The sequence below is a fragment of the Myotis nattereri genome, assembly GCF_964212035.1.
Source record: "Myotis nattereri genome assembly, chromosome: 6".
In the NCBI taxonomy this organism is placed as follows: Eukaryota; Metazoa; Chordata; class Mammalia; order Chiroptera; family Vespertilionidae; genus Myotis; species Myotis nattereri.
Window position 1 is genome coordinate 43,945,898 of NC_138081.1, and position 20,659 is coordinate 43,966,556.

Genomic DNA, 20,659 nt, shown 5'->3' on the forward strand with positions numbered 1-20,659 from the left:
TTGGGATGAGTTCACAATTTGCTTTGTTGGGGGTTGTCTTGTGCACTGTAGGATATTAGCAGTATCACTGGTCTCTCCCCATTGGATGTCAGTAGGCCGCCCCTTCTTCCTCTGTCTATTCATAAATGTAAGTGGGGCTTTAAGTCCTTGCTATTATTGTATTGCTCCCTACTTGGTTGTAATAATAAAAAATGTCACCAGACATTGTCCCCTGGGAAGGAAGGGAAAACAAAATTGCCTACTGTGGAGCACCACTGGTTTACAAGGCACTGGCCCTCATCCCTCTAGATCAGCTTAAGCTGGAGATTCCACTCTGAAATATAGATTTTTCACTGAGAATGACTAGACTCTGGCTTTAGAGAAGCCACCGATGCCTCCCTAAACTCACTTATGTTATTACAAATGATGGAAATTATGAACTAAGGCAACTTCATCCCCTTTATTCCCATATTTAATACTATTTAGATGAGCCATTAAAATATTAATATGAATGAAGTCAGTGCTTTTGAAAGCAAAGTATTATGGAATCACTTTGCCAAAAGATGATGTGTTCCTATGAAATGAATAATTCTGTTAAAGACACAACTTAGACATCTGTCCGTAACATTGCTATTTTTACTGTCCTGGCCTTGGAAGATTGAGGTGAAGTGTGATTGTACTACAGAAATCTTATTACTTTCTGCCTGCAAATATTCTGGGAGACATACTCCTATGACTTGGTATTTACCTTGGACTAGCAAACTAAGAATAACCTGGTTCTATAAAAGGGAAGTGTTTAGCAGAAATTCCTGTTACATGTGAAACCACCATTTGTGCAGTTTCAGTTGTCTGCCTTAGGAATCTTCAGTACAGTGAACCATCTGTATCCATAGGTTCCACCTCCATGGGTTCATAGACCAAACATATCTGGGGAAAAATGCTATGGTGTTGGTGACGTGTACAAGATAGTTAGGCTTATGACTGTGGTATCTATACTGAGCATATACAAACTCTTTTTTCTTGTCATTATTCCCTGAACAATATAATATCACAACTATTTACATAGCATTTACGTTGTATTAGATATTACAAGTGACCTAGAGATGATTTAAAATATGTGAGCGGATGTGTATAGCTTATATGCAAATACAATGCTATTTTATATGTGGGGACCTGAGCATCTGTGGATTTTGGCATCCGCAGGGGACCTGGAATCAGTCCCCTGCAGAAACCAAGGGCTGTCTGTATGAGAGAACAAAACATGGTGTTTTCTGCACTTTGAGCAGTTCCTCTGAGAGATTTGATTATTTCCATTGAAATTAGTCTACTACTCTACATTTCTTTTAACATGATGAACAACTTAGTGGTAACATTCGCCAAATACTCAATACAGTTGTATTTTTTAAACGGCATTCTGGAAGTCTTCTGTATTAGGCAAATGGTACTAACACAGGATAGCTATTGAATATGAATCTATAGATAGGTACACCATATGAGTACTAAGTGGGAGAGAAAACTATGTACACTTGTCAAAATATTTCAGTATTCAGCAATCATAAGCATACCATTAAACACTGATATTCAACAATTAGTGTTGAAATCAGGAACAGTATAATTCAAATGTGAAAGAAAGAACAAATGGTTAGGTTTTATCGACTGTGGTTTGATGTTATTCTATTAAAAATAATTTTGTAAATTAGTATCCATTCTATAAAACAATCATAATGTTCAAATAATAGTAAAATATTTATTATTCAGCTATTTAAAGACAGGCTCCAGAACCAAGATGGCGGCATAGGTTAACGCCGGAGTTTGCTGCCTTGAACAACTACTTCAAAAGTGAAACTAAAAGATGGAACGGACATCACCCAGAACCACAGGAACACTGGCTGAGTGGAAGTCCTACAACTAGGAGGAAAGAGAAACGCATACGGACACTCAGAGGAGGCGCAGTGCTGAAGTCAAATCCTAAGGTGCGGAGTGCGCGGAGCGGGCTGGCGGCGAAGGGCATGGTTGGCGTTTTCAATCGGGAGGGAGTTGCAGACTCTGAGCTGCAGATACGGGCGAGTCTTTAGGGACCCAGACTCAAACGGGAGAAGCAGGACTGGCTGGCTTCAGTCAGAGCGAGTGCAGCTTTCTCTCCGAGGTTTGCAGTGGGTGCTGGGACTCAGAGAGGCAGAGCCCCTGGGGACAGGACTGAGAGCTGCCATAATTGCTCTCTCTGGCCCACCCTGTTGATCCTGTGCGACCCGCCCCGCCCAAGCCCTGCACAGAGGCATTTGCTGGATAGCCTCAGGCAAAGGCTAGATTAGCACCTCCCTAGAGGACAGAAGTTCTCTCACTGCAGACACAGCTGATTCTCACAGCCACTTGGCCTGGAGGTCAAACCATCCCTGGTATTAGCTACAACAATCAAGGCTTAACTACAAGACTGCGCACAAAGACCACTAGGGGGTGCACCAAGAAAGCATAACAAAATGCGGAGACAAAGAAACAGGACAAAATTGTCAATGGAAGATATAGAGTTCAGAACCACACTTTTAAGGTCTCTCAAGAACTGTTTAGAAGCCGCCGATAAACTTAATGAGATCTACAAGAAAACTAATGAGACCCTCGATGTTATGATGGGGAACCAACTAGAAATTAAGCATACACGGACTGAAATAACGAATATTATACAGACTCCCGACAGCAGACCAGAGGAGCGCAAGAATCAAGTCAATGATTTGAAATGCGAGGAAGCAAAAAACACCCAACCGGAAAAGCAAAATGAAAAAAGAATCCAAAAATGCGAGGATAGTGTAAGGAGCCTCTGGGACAGCTTCAAGCGTACCAACATCAGAATTATAGGGGTGCCAGAAGATGAGAGAGAGCAAGATATTGAAAACCTATTTGAAGAAATAATGACAGAAAACTTCCCCCACCTGGTGAAAGAAATAGACTTCCAAGTCCAGGAAGCACAGAGAACCCCAAACAAAAGGAATCCAAAGAGGACCACACCAAGACACATCATAATTAAAATGCCAAGAGCAAAAGACAAAGAGAGAATCTTAAAAGCAGCAAGAGAAAGAAACTCAGTTACCTACAAGGGAATACCCATACGACTGTCAGCTGATTTCTCAACAGAAACTTTCCAGGCCAGAAGGGAGTGGCAAGAAATATTCAAAGTGATGAATACCAAGAACCTACAACCAAGATTACTTTATCCAGCAAAGCTATCATTCAGAATTGAAGGTCAGATAAAGAGCTTCACAGATAAGAAAAAGCTAAAGGAGTTCATCACCACCAAACCAGCATTATATGAAATGCTGAAAGGTATCCTTTAAGAAGAGGAAGAAGAAGAAAAAGGTAAAGATACAAATTATGAACAACAAATATGCATCTATCAACAAGTGAATCTAAGAATCAAGTGAATAAATAATCTGATGAACAGAATGAACTGGTGATTATAATAGAATCAGGGACATAGAAAGGGAATGGACTGACTATTCTTGGGGGGGAAAGGGGTGTGGGAGATGCGGGAAGAGACTGGACAAAAATCGTGCACCTATGGATGAGGACAGTGGTGGGGAGTGAGGGCGGGGGGTGGGGCGGGAACTGGGAGGAGGGGAGTTATGGGGGGAAAAAAGAGGAACAAATGTAATAATCTGAACAATAAAGATTTAATTAAAAAGAAAAAAAGACAAAAAGACAGGCTCTCAGAGTGATGTCTGATTTCTGTAACTGTCATTCACAACAGCCTCTTCTCATGGAAACCTTGAGCTGAGCCATATGAAGCTGATGAGATAAGTGTATACTCCAGATGGCCATGTGTCCAGTTCCTTATCTGATACTAGAGGCCCACTGCACAAAAATTCGTGCACTTGGGGAGGGTCCCTCAGCCTGGCCTCCCTCTGTGGGAGGCGACTGGGCCGATCAGGGTAAGACGCCACCCCCATCACCCTGCTGCTGCTGCCACTGCTTGCTGCTGCAGCTGCCGGCCCTCCTTGGCTCTCACAGCCGCTGTGGCTTTGTCGGGAAGGACGTCCCGAAGGACATCCAGAAGACGTCTGGTCTATCCAGTCTAATTAGCATATTACCTTCTTATTAGTATAGATAAACAGTAACAAATGGGAATACTGGAAGCATATGCACCAGGAATTAGCAGAAAAATGAAATAACCTCCTGCTCTGGGTACTTAGGCGAAATTGTATTTTCACAGAAAGAAATTAGGTAAATTTACTAGATTATATTGATAATTATGGTTAAATCATGGGAAAATCATATGAAATACAAAACATAAAACCTGTGCAGCAGCAAGAGCAAAAGTGTCAAGCAATTCTATCCTTTCTTAAAGACCATTGACATCAATAAACCCATGAGGAAATACACATGAACATGCTTTCAGGTATATGTAATTTATATAATCTAATCTTTACCTTTTGTTTCTCATGTTATATACAAAATATTTTTATTCTGATTACAAGCTGTAAGGATCAAAGCTGAAGAGACAGCATTTTGCAATATTATTTTGGTCTCATAATTTGAATTTGACAATTATTACTTCTGTGATAAATGAGACTTGAAATATAACACATGAACTAGAGTGATTTTGAAACTGTGTATATAAAATGCGTGTTCTGGGCTATATTCTCAAAGTGGTAAAAATTACAAACGCATGGCATGAATGTCCCATGTTCATGGACTTGTGTGCTTTGCCACTGGGTTTCAGAACCTTTTGCACACAGCGCTGTGGTCAGTCCTAGCAATCAGTTAGTTGACATGTAAGATAAAAACCCATCTTGCTAAAGGATAACAATGTTATAATTTCTGATATCAGTATGAACCAATAATTGGATCTTGTAAGATGAAAGACCAACTTACAGAGAACCTCAGAAACACCAACTATACAAAGTCATTTTGACTAAATGTTTTAAAAGTCCTTAAGAAACTATAAACTTTATAAAATTAATTATACTTTGTTTTATTTTTCATTGTGTTTAAATCACTGACATGGCAAGAAAGGTCATATTTTATTATCTATATTCACACACAAAGAACAATGGACGGACTTTTCTGAGGATTTTTTTCTAGGGTTCAATAAAAAGGAAGCGCTTACTTACAATCAAAGATAGCATTAGGTGGAATGGAGGAACGGACTACCTTACAAAGCAGTTAAGTGAGCTCATATCCATGAAACCTTTATTCAAGACAATGGTCATCTGACTGGGATACAGGAGTGCAGTGTACAGGTCTGAGTGAAAAGTTGGATAGATGACTTCTAAGGTCACTTCCAACCCTAACACTCTGTTATCTGTGGCAGTGTTTGGCTAGATTATAAATATTATTATTTACTCCAGATACATGAGATAATATTTTACAATTATATCCCCAACAAAGCTTTATATTACTTACCTCTGCAACTTTGAGAAATTCAGACACGCGCGTCATTCTAGTTAGAAATCGTTTGTAAATTTCTAGAGCATCTTTACATTGTCCTTTCTTCATTTCAAAAAACTTTTCTAGAACAGATAGACAAGCATTTTTAAGAGTACTATATTACATTTTATTATAAGTGTATATAAATACCATTACTTAAAATTGAAATTAATGTTTGAATCAACATGGCACTAAAATCTGTAATAGGTATTAATGCACCTAAAAAAGGGGACCTCGTGATTTAAAAAGGGTGCTTGTTCTCCAGTGTCTCACAGGAAACAACAGAAATAATGAAGATTACAGTAACATGTGAATTATCACAACAGTTAAATTCATGATCCATACCAACCAGCTTTCTGTTTTGGAAAACAGCATTAAATTCTTGTGATAACAATCTCAAAAGTAATGAATGACTTCATTGAACTGCATCCTTATTTCCATACTAAGCTCACCCTTAACCAATAATTTACATATCATAAAGCAATAACATATAAACATCCATGAATTAAAGAATTCTCTAAGATGCCTACACTCCGTATAAATTGATTCTTCCTTTATTGGTTATAAATTATTTCTTTCAAACAGTATAATGTATGTTTTAGTTATAAGATTGTGAAGTTTTGTGAAAAACATATGGTTTACCAAACTCTTTATGACTCTATAATCATGTCCCCTTTCTCAACCTGTAGCTTTCTAGACAGAAAAACAGAGGCATTTGCTGTTCTTCTCTGTACTCCCAAGATTGGACATCACGGTAATTACGGTACTATCGCTCCATTACAACTGCAGCATGACAGCGTGTTTTCTCTACACTGTTTTGAAGAAAACTAGCCCTTTATCAGTGTTTTTGCCCGCCAGTCTTTCAGTCCATAATTACTGACACTGCATATGAAGACATGGTAGGCCATTGTCTACAACAGCTCCCAGGCAACTCTAGATCATAACCAATGGCTCGGTATCATCATTATTTTATATCTGCACAAGGTTAAACACATGCTATTTTTATATTCTCTCACACTTTAAAGTTCTTGATTTCATTCAGCATGTAATTTTACTACCTCAAAGTATTTTTAATTTTCTCAAGAAAGGTTTTAATAATATATAATTACACAAAGAACTAATTATTAAGGGTAGCTACTCATTACCTTCTGTTGACAGTCTTTTCGTAATTTTACTTTTAGCATGGACCACCCCTGCAGGCTATTCAAGGGAAGCAAAGGGATTGAGAAAATAAACACATACTGTTTCCTACTTGTTAGGATTTGAGAAGGAAGCAAGCCTTTAAAATATATGGTCAAAGCTAAGGATAGTTTCTTTATCCATGCTATCCTCTTTTTAAATGTTACAGATAGGACCATGGTGCTAAAAGAAAACAAGTCATTTTTGAAAATAAGGGCTTATTCTGATAAACTATACTTTCTTTCTTGTTATACAATCTTCATATAAAAAATTTCTTCAAAATGTCTAAATTACTTTTCTTTATTATAATCTGCTTATTTGTTTGCATTGGGTCTTTAGCAATAACACAAAAAGAAAAAGAAAACTAAATAATCTCAATTTCCTTTTAAAACCAATACTTCAAAATTTTAAGCAAATTTTCTCTGTTTCCTTTAGATGCTTTTAAAATTGCATCTATCGTGGTAATTTAGGATTCAGCAACAAAAGAGATTCAATCATCATGGTTTTAGGTCATAAGTTCATAACTATTTCTATAACCATGGTAATGACGATGAAAGGCAACATGCACTGAAATAAGCAAAATTGAGAGGACCCCTTCTCCCCTTAGAAACCAGGACAGGTTCCAGAGAAATTAACACCTTTAACAGAAGGTATGTGTCACCCAGAAATGAGCCTCTGTCTTTCTTTCACATTAAAGCTGATATATGTTGGTTTTCAGTGTCTGAAATGATCAAATTTGACATTCATAACATAAATCTTTGTATATAAAGTATTGATAAATCCCGTCATGTTAGTATTCACTTTCACAAGTAACTGTCCTAGGAAAGAAGCCACATGAAAAGCAATCTCATCCCTGAAAGACAAACCAAGGCTGTACACGTGGATATCAGTCAGGAAGGGAAGCATCTTCTAACTTGAACATCAGAGTTTCAAGATAGATAAAATGTTTGTGAAGGTTTCTGGCACCAATATTGACTCCAACATTAGATGCAGAGAATTGGTCATGAAGTCCTTGGTTAAAACTAACCCATAATATATTTAAGTTAATTACTAGCATTACATAGTAAAAAACAAACCTGACTGAAAATACTTAGGATTCTAAGTATGCCTATATTCTAGAGTATTATTTTCACAAGAGCCATTTGTCAACGCCGAATGAAGGCCACTCACACCAGAATGTTGTCGGGCAAGAATATACTCCCCTACCACTTTTGAAGAGTCAGGTCTTTAATATGAAAAGGTGTAACTCTCCTCCTTTTCTGCTCCTAATTGTGGCCAATAGACTATCTTTTTCAAATTAGATGAAATAAAAATATGTACCAAATGGTTATTATTTTAATAAAAAAGAAAAAAATGCATTCTTACTACAATCAATCAGTGAATTCAAGATGAAGAAAAGGTAGAGCAATATTTAAGTAGCTGTTCAAGACAACAATAGAGGAGGATCACATAGCTTAACATGTTTAATTGTTACATGAATTGTAGAGGCACTATATCCAATGTTCTTCAAGCAGAAGTGGGAACGAAACAAGGGTCCACTGGTGAGGGGATGAGAATGAATCGACTGGGTGTGGGTTTGAGTACGATGAACAACTCAAAGATAACTTAGGTTTTAGATTTGAAAGTCTAATTACATATAAACAGAAACAAGGAGATTAGGAAGGGTAAATTCAAGAGCTCAGTTTTAGATCTTGCTGAGTTTTAGGTAAGAACACAATATCTAAATTTAAGTGTCTACAAATAAGAAGACATGCAAAACTAAAGCTCAGAATAAAGGTAAGAACCAAAATAGTAGATTTGGGAGTCATCATAATGAAGATAATAGGTTTTCCAATGAAGAACACACAAAAATAGCAGAATGGTAAATGGCTAGAAAGGCACTTTAGCAAAAGCTGACATTTATGAGTGGTAAGCAAGAGTAAGATCAGCTAGCAAAAGAGAAATGGGAAAACTTATCTTATTTGGTTTACAGATAAACTGTCCCACCTGAAATCAAAGCAATATGGTTTTGAACTGCATATTATGGGCAGGAATCTTTCCACAGTAAAGGCAAAATATCCAAGAGCCCTGTATTCGATGTTGGGATTGGCTCACCCAACCCCCATTCTTTCATTTTCTAGACTCATAGAAGCCAGGGTTCTGCGAATTAGACCTGTGGGAGACCTAGAAGGTGAAATTGAGGCAGAGCCATATGTCTTGTACCTTTACACCTGTTTCCTACAAGTGATAAAATCCCTTGTAGGGATTTTTTCTTTCAGCAGCATTTCACTGTCTGCTGTCCACCTTCGGGGTTTTGAGGGGTAATTCTTATGTTTGCAGCTACTTGACATGACTCCCTAACCCCTGGATTAATTATAACTTCAGGTGTCCGTTCTCCTGCTTTCTAGGTTTGCAAGGCAGTCAGGGTGGTAGCAGCAGTGACTTTCTTTGAGCACAGCTTAAAGTGGTGGCCTTCGTAGTAACTAACTCCCCTAGATTCAGTAGTCATCTCAGGAGGATGAGCCTAGAACCAGTTCCTGTAGCCTTCCAATAATTACATAAGTACCTAGCTCCCTGTATTAAATCTCTTTTTATTTACAATACATAGGGTACTTTCTGTTTCTTGAATAGGTACAGTGTTTAATAACTGAAGTGGCCACAGAAATAAAAAATGCTGAAGATGGGAATCTTGGGTTAGATATGCAACCTGATTGGCTTTAATGGCAGCAATGTCCGCCTGCAGCTCCTAGAAAATTAGATTCTCATAGGCTGTGCTGCACAGGAGAAAAATAATTACTTAAATGATCACCTACGGTTTTCTGAAATGAGCACCCAGAATTAAGCTTATCAGAGCGAGCAGCTGCTGGGATAGAGACCACCATGATGGGAACAAGGTAAACACAACTGTGGGGTGAGAGGCTGCTTCGGACTCCCCTGAAGAGCTTACAAAGGAAAATGACAGCACAGGACTTTAAATTATGGACGCAAGGTTCCATTCAGACTGTGATACTTCAAGCTGGCCTGTAATAACCTTATCTCTTGCAGACACAGGGCTGTAAGAGCTGAAAGTCAGATGAGTGGCTAATCCTGTGAGTTGCTGAATTATATCATATGTGGGTAAGTTAAATTTCCAGCCTCACCATGGTGTCCTTTGTGAAAATTAGGAATTTTATTGTAAAATGAAATTGAAAACAAAACAAAACACTTGGGTAGATTCATACAAAAATGAATCTATCCTTGCTGGAAAAAGCTTTTCCTGCTTAGTTGGAAGAAGCTGGTCCTGCCTTGCTTGGAGATCCTGTAATCAACCCCATTCATCAGAGAATGAAAATTCTCCTCAAACCCTATCCCTCTACGTCTTATCCCCTTCCCTTTGTCAACTGCCTCAATAGAAAGAAATTAGAATCCAGCAATTCCTGCATGCCCCAGGGAGACAAGCACAAAGTCGGACCCAGGAGGAAAAGGCACACATGCTTCAAGAAGTACAAGAGTTTGTAGATTTATGTTGGCAGGATGATTGCCAGACAAAATGAAAGATACTGACTTAAATTTAAATGGTAAATAACAAATAATTTTTAGAATGAGCATGTCCCAAATATTGTACGGTATTTATTAATACAAAAAGAGTCATTCATGTTGGTCTGAATATAAATTTAATGGGGCATCTTGCATTGTTTTCCTCCTGAATCTGTCAGTCCTAGTTGATAAAAATCTAGAGAAGTGGAATGAATTCTAAAGGTCTGAGCAGTAAAGAAGGAATATTACATTAGAATTTACAACGTCATTGATAACATCGATTTGGGTGAGCATACAAAACGCGTGGATTCAAAATGCTAGCCTGAGCATCTGGGAGGGACTCAAACACAGTGGCTCTCAAACTGAAGTCCCCAGATGGGCAGCAGCAGCACTGATCAGGCCTTATTAGAAATGCAATTCTCAGGCCCTTCCCCAGACCTACGGAATTAGAAACTCCGGGTTAGGGTCTAGCAACCTAAATTTCAATAAGCCTTCCAGGAATTCTTAAGGAAGGTCCTAGAAACATAGCCAAAGCACTTTTCTCTTTTTTCTTGTCTCCTGCAAAGGGACTGTTATCAGAGTGTGCACAAGGGAAAAAAAAACATGCCCAGACTTTTCAGGGACACAGACTCTAAGCGGATGCTACTCTCTGGGGACTCAAAATGTCACTCTATGTTCTATCATTCTGAGTAGAGGCTCTATGGAGATTAGGTGATAAAAGAAAATGATATCCCAGTGGATGCATGAAACTATCTGCGGTTATTGCCCCAGTTTCCTGAACATATAGTTGGAACAGAAGTACTCTGAAACTAGCAGAGTCCTCACGATTGTTTCCTAATTTCTGCAAAGATACAGGGCTAGCATTCCATCATATCCCCAGTTAACTTGCATATCTGGTTTGTGCAAAAGATGCATAGATGGTAGAGAGTAATAGTAGGTTACTGCAAATGTAATCAGGTGGTGATGCCTATTTCAGGGATCCAGATGTGTTCTCCTTACCAGTGTAAAATCAGCACAGCTCCTGACACCTGACAGGCAACTATCAAACCAGAAAATTCTTTTATCTCCAGCCAATAAACAGAGCTCATCGTAAGTAGTTAGGTTTCATCTGGCAGGATGCCAGTACACCCTCACTGTCTTATTTCAGGGATATCATCCTCTCTGGCTGTCATAAACCCAGGGATATCACTTTAATGACATTATCCTGATTGTATCTACTGGACAAGAATTTCAAGTATGCTAAGTGCCTTGATAAGATACATGCATATCAAAGGGTGAGAGATAGAATCTATGAAAGTTCAGGGACCTGCTACCTCAGTAAAGTTTCTGAAGGTCCAAAGGTCCCCTCCCTGTGAAAGCCAAATTGCTTCACTTTGCACCTTCTATAACCAAACTACAGGCAAAAGTTGGCTGAGGCCAAAACCGGTTTGGCTCTGTGAATAGAGCGTCGGCCTGCGGACTAAAGGGTCCCAGGTTCGATTCCGGTCAAGGGCATGTACCTTGGTTGCGGGCACATCCCCAGTAGGAGGTGTGCAGGAGGCAGCTGGTCGATGTTTCTCTCTCATCGATGTTTCTAACTCTCTATCCCTCTCTGTTCCTCTCTGTAAAAAATCAATAAAAATATATTTTTTAAAAAAAAGTTGGCTGAGGTTTTTTGTTTTTGTTTTTGTTTTTTGGTTTGGAGGTAGCATATACAGCATGTGTGTGTTGCTTTCAACAGACTATCTGGTACAGTATCAAATATGAAGTAGAATCCCGATGAAGGGAAGGCTCCGCAACAGCTCCAAACTGGAGCCCCATGGGCCTCTGCTCCTGCAGATCTAAAGGAACTCAAAGCGTCTGCGACAGCTCCGGATGCTGCAGAACGCCCTGGCAGGCTCCACTGGGAATTTTAGGAGCCTCCAGTGCTTTGGAGCAGAGCCATGTCTTCTTCAGACAGTAACTAATACCTTTTGGAAAAATTGCTCTTGGCTTACTTCTCTAGAGACTTAGATTCTGACCATAGAATATCGAGTAATCATGAGACCTCAAGTGTTTTCTAATATAAAAAACCATAAAGTTGGACAACGGCAAGAATACTCCATCATCAAACGAAAGTGGTATATCAGAGGTCAGCCTCAAGCAGATCCTGGATCCCATGCAGGTTGTGTGAACGTGGCTTGTATTCCTTGTGCACCTCCTCTGCTGCACTGCCCTTTCTCCCTCAGATCATGCCTACGATCAGCTGACTGAGGGACAATAGAACTCAAGCTTGGTTTACAGATGGTTTCTCATGCTGGCACTAGTTGGAAGTAGTTTGCTGAATCATTATATCCCCACAGAGGGGTGACCTTGACAGCCAAAGAAATCTTTTACTGCAGGGCAAGCTTTAAGTAGTATATCTATCTGATTTTTCACTTTATGTCAAAGGAAATATGAGGACTCATATGGAAATGTACAAAAATATGTGCAGTAACTAACTGCTGGCCTGTTTTACCAGGGACTTAAAAAAAAAATAAAATGGGAAGATTAATAACAAGAGATCTGGACAAAAGGTAGTAGACGGACCTCTCAGAATGAATAAAGAGCATGAGACTATTTCTATCCCAGGCAAATGCAGGCCAAAGGCAACCAAAAGACTCTCATTAATCGGGGGATAAGGGGACTCCATAGACTAATGAACAAAGTGCTATTGCTAAATCTTCAGTCTGCCAATACCTGAGATCAATGCTGGGCTTCCACCTTGGCACCATACTCTAGGGAGAATGGAGTCATCCACAAAGTAAGAGGATAAGCATGAATTCCTAGGGAGGAGAGCAGTAATCTCTCTATACCAGGGGTGGGCAAACTTTTTGACTCGAGGGCCACAATGGGTTCTTAAACTGGACCAGAGGGCCGGAACAAAAGCATGGATGGAGTGTTTGTGTGAACTAATATAAATTCAAAGTAAACATCATTACATAAAAGGGTACGGTCTTTTTTTTTTTTAGTTTTATTCATTTCAAACGGGCCGAATCCGGCCCGCAGGCCGTAGTTTGCCCACGGCTGCTCTACCATAACAGACAATTTATCCTGTACATGGATCTATCATCTCTGTCCATATTGCTCTGCCAATACCTCCATCTGTGGAATTACTCACCATCACTATATCTCACACAACACTGTCTCTATTTTTATTGCACACGAAATGAGACAACAGATTCCACAGAATCCATCAGTCTTAACATGAATCCCATCCATCCAGAAGTGGCTGGCCTTACATAATGATGGGATGGCCTGCAGAAGAATCCATTCCTAACCTACTCTAGGAATATACCTTAAGAAGCTGGGGATTCTAGTGTACACTCGAACCACTGATCACTACATAGGTATAAGGTCCTAGGAGCTAGAGTGGCCCCTCTCACTATTCTACCGACTGAGTTGGCAGTGGCTGCTTGTTTCCTGCACATCTCCAGGGGTGGCATCACAGGGAGTTATTAGCAGAATGGAGCAGTTATTTATCGTTATGGGACTTATTTTGAGAGGCAAAGCTTAGAACCTACTCCCTCAGTCATTCTGAAATTTTATAAGCACCAAAATCCCTATATGGAATCCCTTCCTGCCTAAAACATCTAGATTACTTCCTGTTCCCTGAGCTGAATCCTCAGATGTAAGAATACACAGGGAAATGTGACCAGAATGAATGATATATTTATATTTTCATGTATGAAGTCTGTGGTATGCAAATCTTTGCGTCTAATCCAGTCTTTATTCAAACATCATTCAGTAGTCTACTTACCAAGTAGGTTAATAACACCATCATTGTAGCAAGCAAAAAGTTTGATAAGATCTTTGAAAAGAAGCATAAATGCAGCATTTATGACACCATTTGTTAGCTCATTTGGATGCACCTAGAAGAAAATGAGAAGTTAATATGTTAAATCGTATCATCAAATAACAATTTTTCTCAGAGCACATTGAAGTGTCTCAAATGATTACTAAGAAATTCATCCCTATTTTACAAATGTTGTGTAATTCTCTTTGTAACCCTGCCAATATCAAAAGATGGATTGCATTTTTCTTGCTTTAAGTCAATGAAGTTAGTCCTATCAATTATAAGACATACATACACTCTATTTGATCAGTAATCCATAGATGGATCATATCCACCTTTTGAACATCTGGTCTTCTGTTGCTTTTACTATGTTTTATTACATTCTTCCACCTCCCCTATGTAATGATCTCTGTGTAAGGGCCTGCAGTAACTCAGCGAGGAGGCACAGCTTGGGAAATAGATACCTTATCAGCAACCCCTAAAATAAATCTAGAGAATCATAGCTTTTACGCATCCACCAAATACTCTAACCACCAAAACAAAGAAGAATAATTTCTCCTCATTCCCGAATCCTCATTCACAAGCTCTGTTTCTTTGTTTTTTCACTCTTTATGACTTTTCTCCTTTAGGATAGTATTATTGAAGGGAAGAAAAGCAAAGAAAAATAAATGTACAAAAAGAGGAAAAGATAAGCAATTCCATAAATGCCTAGCTAAGTCCTTACTACAAAACCTATCAAAAACAAGATAGTTTGCTGTTTTCACTGAAATGTCGCAGGAGTTGGGTGCTGCGACTAGGATGCAATTGTAAAGTAAACCATATCGTTGTAACAGAAATTTTAAATTATTAATATCTGAGGAAAATAGTTTTAAACAACTACCAAAGGAAGGAAAAGCTAGCAATGTGAGTTAAAAATCTTACTACATGTTAGGATACTTTATTTTCATGAATTAAATGTTTATTTAATTAAACTTTTTATTTTGAAATAACTATAAATCCATATGCAGTTGTAAAAAATAGAGATTCCCAGGTACCATTCACCCAGTGTCTCCCAATGGTAACATCACAAAACTATAGTATAATATCACAGCCAGGATATTGGTATTGATACAATCCACAAATCTTATCCAGATATCCCCAATTTTATTTGTGTTCATATGTGTGTATGTTTAGTTCTATATAATCTTACCACAGCCAACACACACGTATGGTTTTACTAGTAGAGACCAGCCAGGAAGAAGGACCAGGACAAAAACAAAAATAATTCTCTTTGGTGGATGGTATCATTTAAATGGTCTGTATAAAGTGCCTTCTAACAGCGGGCTGAGTCAGCTGCCTGCAGGTACATTTTGCACTACATTCTGTCAAAGACAACAGGAAATGTGCATCCTCCTCCAAACCTGGGGTTCCAAGACTGCATCACTCACATTTTTCCATGACTTAGTAAATACCTGGAAAACTGCTGGGACAATCTACACCATCATCTCCACCCTTAACAGCTTCAACTAAGGGCTTATCTAATGTAAATGAGGGAAATCTAAATCTCCTTCCAGCTTTACCTGTAGCCCACCTTCAAATGAAAGACAATATCAACCGTCTAAGAAACATCTGCCAGTGAGATACATACATCAAATTCAAGCAGTGCATCGATTTGTCCCTGCAGAATTGGCATACTCTTTAGTAGCTTTTCTGGAACCATTGTTCTCATTACACCATCCGCCCTACAATTTTTTTAAAAAGAGAAAAAGATAAAACTTTCTTGTACATGAAAAATTCAAGACCACACACATTGTTCCAAGCTATTTCTCCCCCTTCCTCCCATTTCCTTGTTAATCATGTGGGGTGATTTTGAGACATGAAGAGGTTGTAGTTGACCCCGCTCTCTATATTACTTCCTTTTATCCATTCTCATTCTTCAACCACACAGGCAACAAAGGAAGAGAGCCATGTGGTCTGGATATTTAGAAGTCCGTTGAATTTCTAAATGGATTCTTTTAAATATTTAACCTAGATAATAGTATTCAAAATATAAGTTTCCTAAATGCCAGTTTGTTTGTTTCTGAGAGTGAAAACATGCCATGGAAGTCTTCAAAACCTGTAGGCCTGGGAGTCCAGATGTTATACTATGAACCATCAGTGAAGAAAAATGCATGCTGATAGGCACAATTTGGCCTAAAAGAGATAAGTGTTTAACTAGCCACACAGAATGAAAGCAGAGGTTAGTGCCGGAGGGTGCCTCAGAGCAGGCAATGAACCCTGGACCCACCGCTTAGGGAGCCCCTGTATCCAGGGATGGTCAAGCAGTGGCAGTACTGCAATGGGTGAAAAAATGTGATGTGAACAGGCCGATGATGGCAATTTTCAAGGTCTTTCTTACTTCGATGGTAGGAAAAGTATCCCAAAGTGTCCTGATGTGCATAAAAGAGTACAGAAGTTTCTGAGAAGGTGTGGACTTGTGGTGGGGAGGCCACAACCCATGTGAGAACATCAACAATGATTGCCCAGGGCCATGTTAGCAGTCAGAGGAAGGTGCATGGACTAGAATCTTCTCTAATAAGAAGGAGTTGAGGTAAGAATCTTCATTTTATAAAATGTCTACCCACAAGAAACTTATTTTGAATAGGCAAGCTTATTATTGTTCATCACCATGATTTTAAAAGTTCAAAGCTAGGGCTGGGCAAGCTATTAGAAGAACAGAGTTAAATCTTTTAGTGTGAATCCCTGAAACTAAAATATTAAACCTACAATGCCTTGTCATTTTTTTCAAGTTAGAAAAAAATCACAAGATTTACACAAATTTTTGACTGAACATTTCGGATTAAACTCAAACATCTATTTAGAAGGAAATAAATGTTAATTAAGAATTAAAATATGTTTCCATTTCAATGAAGCTTTCTTAATCAACGGTTAGTACTAATATTTAATTCAATTATGGTGTGTGTGTGTGTTTATAATACCAGGACGGCATTACCTCTCAAAAAGAGATCTCCACCGTGTACACAGTTCAGTTTAACCTCAATCAAAACACATTGAAATAATTATTGTCAACTTCAGTCACTGCTCTTTTAAATAAACTTTGTTTAAATTCTCTCCATTTAAAATTAAAGATATACATATATATGTTTAAGAATTTTGAATTGATTTTAACAAACAAAATGGTATACCAGAGCATCATGTCAGATTTTATGCATGATATATAAAGTATATTACAACCTCAAGGCTAACTTCTATAATATTATTGAGTTTCTTTTTCAAGCATTTGTAAACAGGGCCTTCATAATCAAAATTAATTGGCATTTAAGCTTAATTAAAAGAAATTAAGTATGCTTCAAAAACTTTTTCTGCTCAAATAAATAGGAGAAAGAAACAACATACCCTTTCTTCACCCTGGCAAAATCAAATGCCATCTGTCTGTAAGAGAAAGCCTTTTCATTTAAATATCTACTATAGCGCCTTATGAAGGTAGACATATCATAACCTGGGGAAGGAGCAGAGGAAATAAAACTAATTAATAAAATACCTTCAATTGTGCTTTGCTTAGTACCAATTCCTTTTAACTCCCCAATGGAAATAATTCTAGGGTGAGGTCAGTAAGTGTATCAGACAAGCCTCATTTAAAATACTACTGCAGGCAAAATTGCTTTGCCATGAGACATTCCAAGACTATTCAGTTCAGCTATGCTATCATCCTTGATCAGAATTTCTACTCTGATTTTTCCTTGCAGTTTTGTTCACTGTTTCAAATAACAGCCTGTTTTAGACTTAATATGTACAACTCTCTGAGAACTCTCCACTTGCTTGGTGTGCCTGCCTTATATGTAATAGCAACCAGCAAATATGATGAATGAACAGATGCATGCCATTTGAATTCTATTCCGTTATAAAGAACACTCCTTCAGGACTGTTGCCTGTTTTTTAAATTGGGAAAGTACCTTTCATTTCACTGCTTCTTGCACCATTATAAACAAACAACTGTGGGTCTAGCAAAACCACTGTTACTATTTAAGGTAAACACTAGAAAGACAAAAATAAAATCTACATAATTTACATGCTGAGTTATTTTAACAATGAGATATTTAAAAACTATTATAAACCACCTATAGTCAGGGTGTCCCATAATTATTCATTCAAAGTGTATATATACTTTGGGTTAAATGTGAAAAGAAAGAAACATCAATTGAGCTATCAAAAAATGTATGTACACCCAATACTTTTCATTTTTTCTTAAACACACAGTTATAATGATTTTGTATTAATAACTTCATTTCGAAAATAAAAATAATTAGACACCATAAACATTAGCAAAAAAACCATAAGTATTCTCACCATGGGATCCACTTTTGTCCAAAAAATTGCTGAGATTGAATAGTGTATTTCTAGAAGCCAAATACTGAATAAATCTCTGAAAAACAAAAATTAGAATCAAACACCAATGTTCTCAAATCATACTTTTAAATAATTTCTGATATTAAAGGGAATTTTTATTTTTACAAATTGTCACTCTTTTCCTTTACTTCGTTATAAATCTTCCTAGTCTCCTGACTTACTCTGATGGGGGAAAAAGCCTGAATAATACTTACTGAGTTAGAACTAAATTGTATGATCTTTCATTTCTATATATATTGGAAACACTATAACTTAATAAGATTCTCTATGCATCCTATACAAAGTGGGAAATTTTTATATTATTATTTTTTTCCAAAATTAAATATGTTTATGAAACCAATTTTCACTTAAAGGCACAAAGGAATACTTCCTATGGGAAAAATAATTTTATTGTTCCTTTTCCCTAACATATTTGTCCACTAATACATTGACATGGTAAATACATTTAGATACCAGTAATACTGAATACTTAGATAGCTCTAATAAAATGTCTAACCACATCTGCTTTTTGAAAAATAGCAAAATAGATTAAAATTGTACTCTAGAAGAATATGAACCAAGATTTCCTCTTCTTTTTCTTCTAATTAGTGAAAACCCAAAGGGCCTTAAGTCATCATCATACTCTTCCTCAAAAGCCTCATTCCCCCACCAAAAATAGGCAAGTTTACTTAGTTTACCTCATTTCCATGCACCATGAGATGATGTGTTGTGACTAAAGCTTTAAATACAACCACCCAGCTACTGTTTGTTGCTCGTTCAAAGAGCGTGTCGGCCATCTGAGGAATATTAACATTGGTCTCATTGGTAGCCTGGATCAAATCTATGAACATACAGAAGATATCAGTCAATTATATTAGTCATTAAATACAAAAATTCATTTCAAATGTTAAACGTTTAAACCTGTTCACTAAAATGAATTCAAAATTGCTTTGAAAATAGTTAATAAATTTTTTAGAAGTTAAACTGTATTATTTTTACACATACATTTATGTGTTTTTTCTTAAGCTTATTTTTTTTCTATTGAATCGTCTTCTAAATTTTATGTGTTTTCTATTACCAATGTCATTTTTTAAAAGTACAAACCGCAGGAAAGCTAAGCCTCATATTAGTCATCTTTTTTTTTTTTTAATACATTTTATTGATTTTTTACAGAGAGGAAGGGAGAGGGATAGAGAGTTAGAAACATCGATGAGAGAGAAACATCAATCAGCTGCCTCCTGCACGCCCCTTACTGGGGATGTGCCCACAACCAAGGTACATGCCCTTGACCGGAATCGAACCTGGGACCCTTCAGTCCGCAGGCCGACGCTCTATCCACTGAGCCAAACCGGTTCTGGCAATTAGTCATCTTGGTTATCCTTCCAAGCATAATTGTCTCAAACATGTGGACACTTACTCTAGGCATCATTTGAAGTCAATAACATAAATGTATTTTTTGAAACACAATAGCTAAAAGCATATTTCACTTGGATTTTAATTTTGATGGATGTTATAAATACATTTGTCACATAAGTGTCAGAATGAGAGCAATAGTAAAAGGAAAGAAGTTTACTACGCCCATCCAAACTTTCAAAGAACATCATGCATGCATTAAATTACTATAATTTAACTCTAGTTTCTAAGGGAGTAAAACTTTATAATACATTCACTATCCTACATATTATCAGTATGATTCCAGGTCTATCTCAGGGGAAAAAATTTTTTTACAGTGGCCAAGAGGGGCTGCCCAGCATTCAGAAAACATGGTGAGTATTGTCAAAAAGCTAGCAGAGGCAACCCAAGATCACAGGATTACAAAATGAATCTAAGCCACACCTGGGCAGTGAGAAATTAAGAGGAAACAACACCTTAGACTTCTTTTGCATGCCACACCCACCATCCAGAGAACTGCATGTGATTCCCATTTCCTAGGTAATCCCATGCAACCAACACAGAGGCAAACCCATGCTTTTCTTTACTCAAAATCCACACTCAGTAATCATTAAGCTATGTATTTGTTTTATGCACTTCTCTATTTTATTATAAATAAGGTTTTAAAAAGTTGGTACTCCATCACTGAAATAGCTATTAATTTCTTAAAGGGTATTGATAACTGTTCTGAGTTACAAGTGGACCAAACCAGGCTTATTTCTGACTTTATTTTAAATTCCATTCATCATCCCTGTCCCCTTAACGCCCTTCCCTCAACATTCCTTTATTGGAATTCTATTCATCCTTCAAGAAATCTTTCCTGGTCCCTTTTAAATGTAGCCCCATGTGATCTCTCTCTGTTTTAAAACTTGAGGCGCTTTGTTCTTGCTGGGTGTTCAGATTAGATGTGTCACCGTCCTAAGTTCCTGCCATACCAAAGCTCCTGGAAGATGGAAACAGTCATACCGATGTCTTGTTTCCTGTGCAGCACTTCACAGA

At 37.7% G+C, this 20,659-nt stretch overlaps 1 protein-coding gene across 2 annotated transcripts in view; it reads right to left on the bottom strand.

The window, feature by feature from the left end:
- The window catches only part of SNAP91 (synaptosome associated protein 91), a 126,353-nt gene that overhangs the window by 64,549 nt on the left and 41,145 nt on the right, over positions 1 to 20,659 (bottom strand). For both annotated transcript variants that reach the window (XR_013996172.1, XM_081094404.1), the window contains exons 3-8: positions 18,928 to 19,070; positions 18,191 to 18,266; positions 17,240 to 17,342; positions 15,492 to 15,585; positions 13,829 to 13,940; positions 5,374 to 5,480 (exon numbers count right to left, since the gene is read on the bottom strand). Coding sequence is in view for 1 of the 2 variants with exons in the window: in XM_081094404.1 (XP_080950530.1) it covers positions 5,374 to 5,480; positions 13,829 to 13,940; positions 15,492 to 15,585; positions 17,240 to 17,342; positions 18,191 to 18,266; positions 18,928 to 19,070 (635 nt within the window). In the remaining variant the exon portion in view is untranslated. The remainder of the gene's footprint in view (positions 1 to 5,373; positions 5,481 to 13,828; positions 13,941 to 15,491; positions 15,586 to 17,239; positions 17,343 to 18,190; positions 18,267 to 18,927; positions 19,071 to 20,659) is intronic.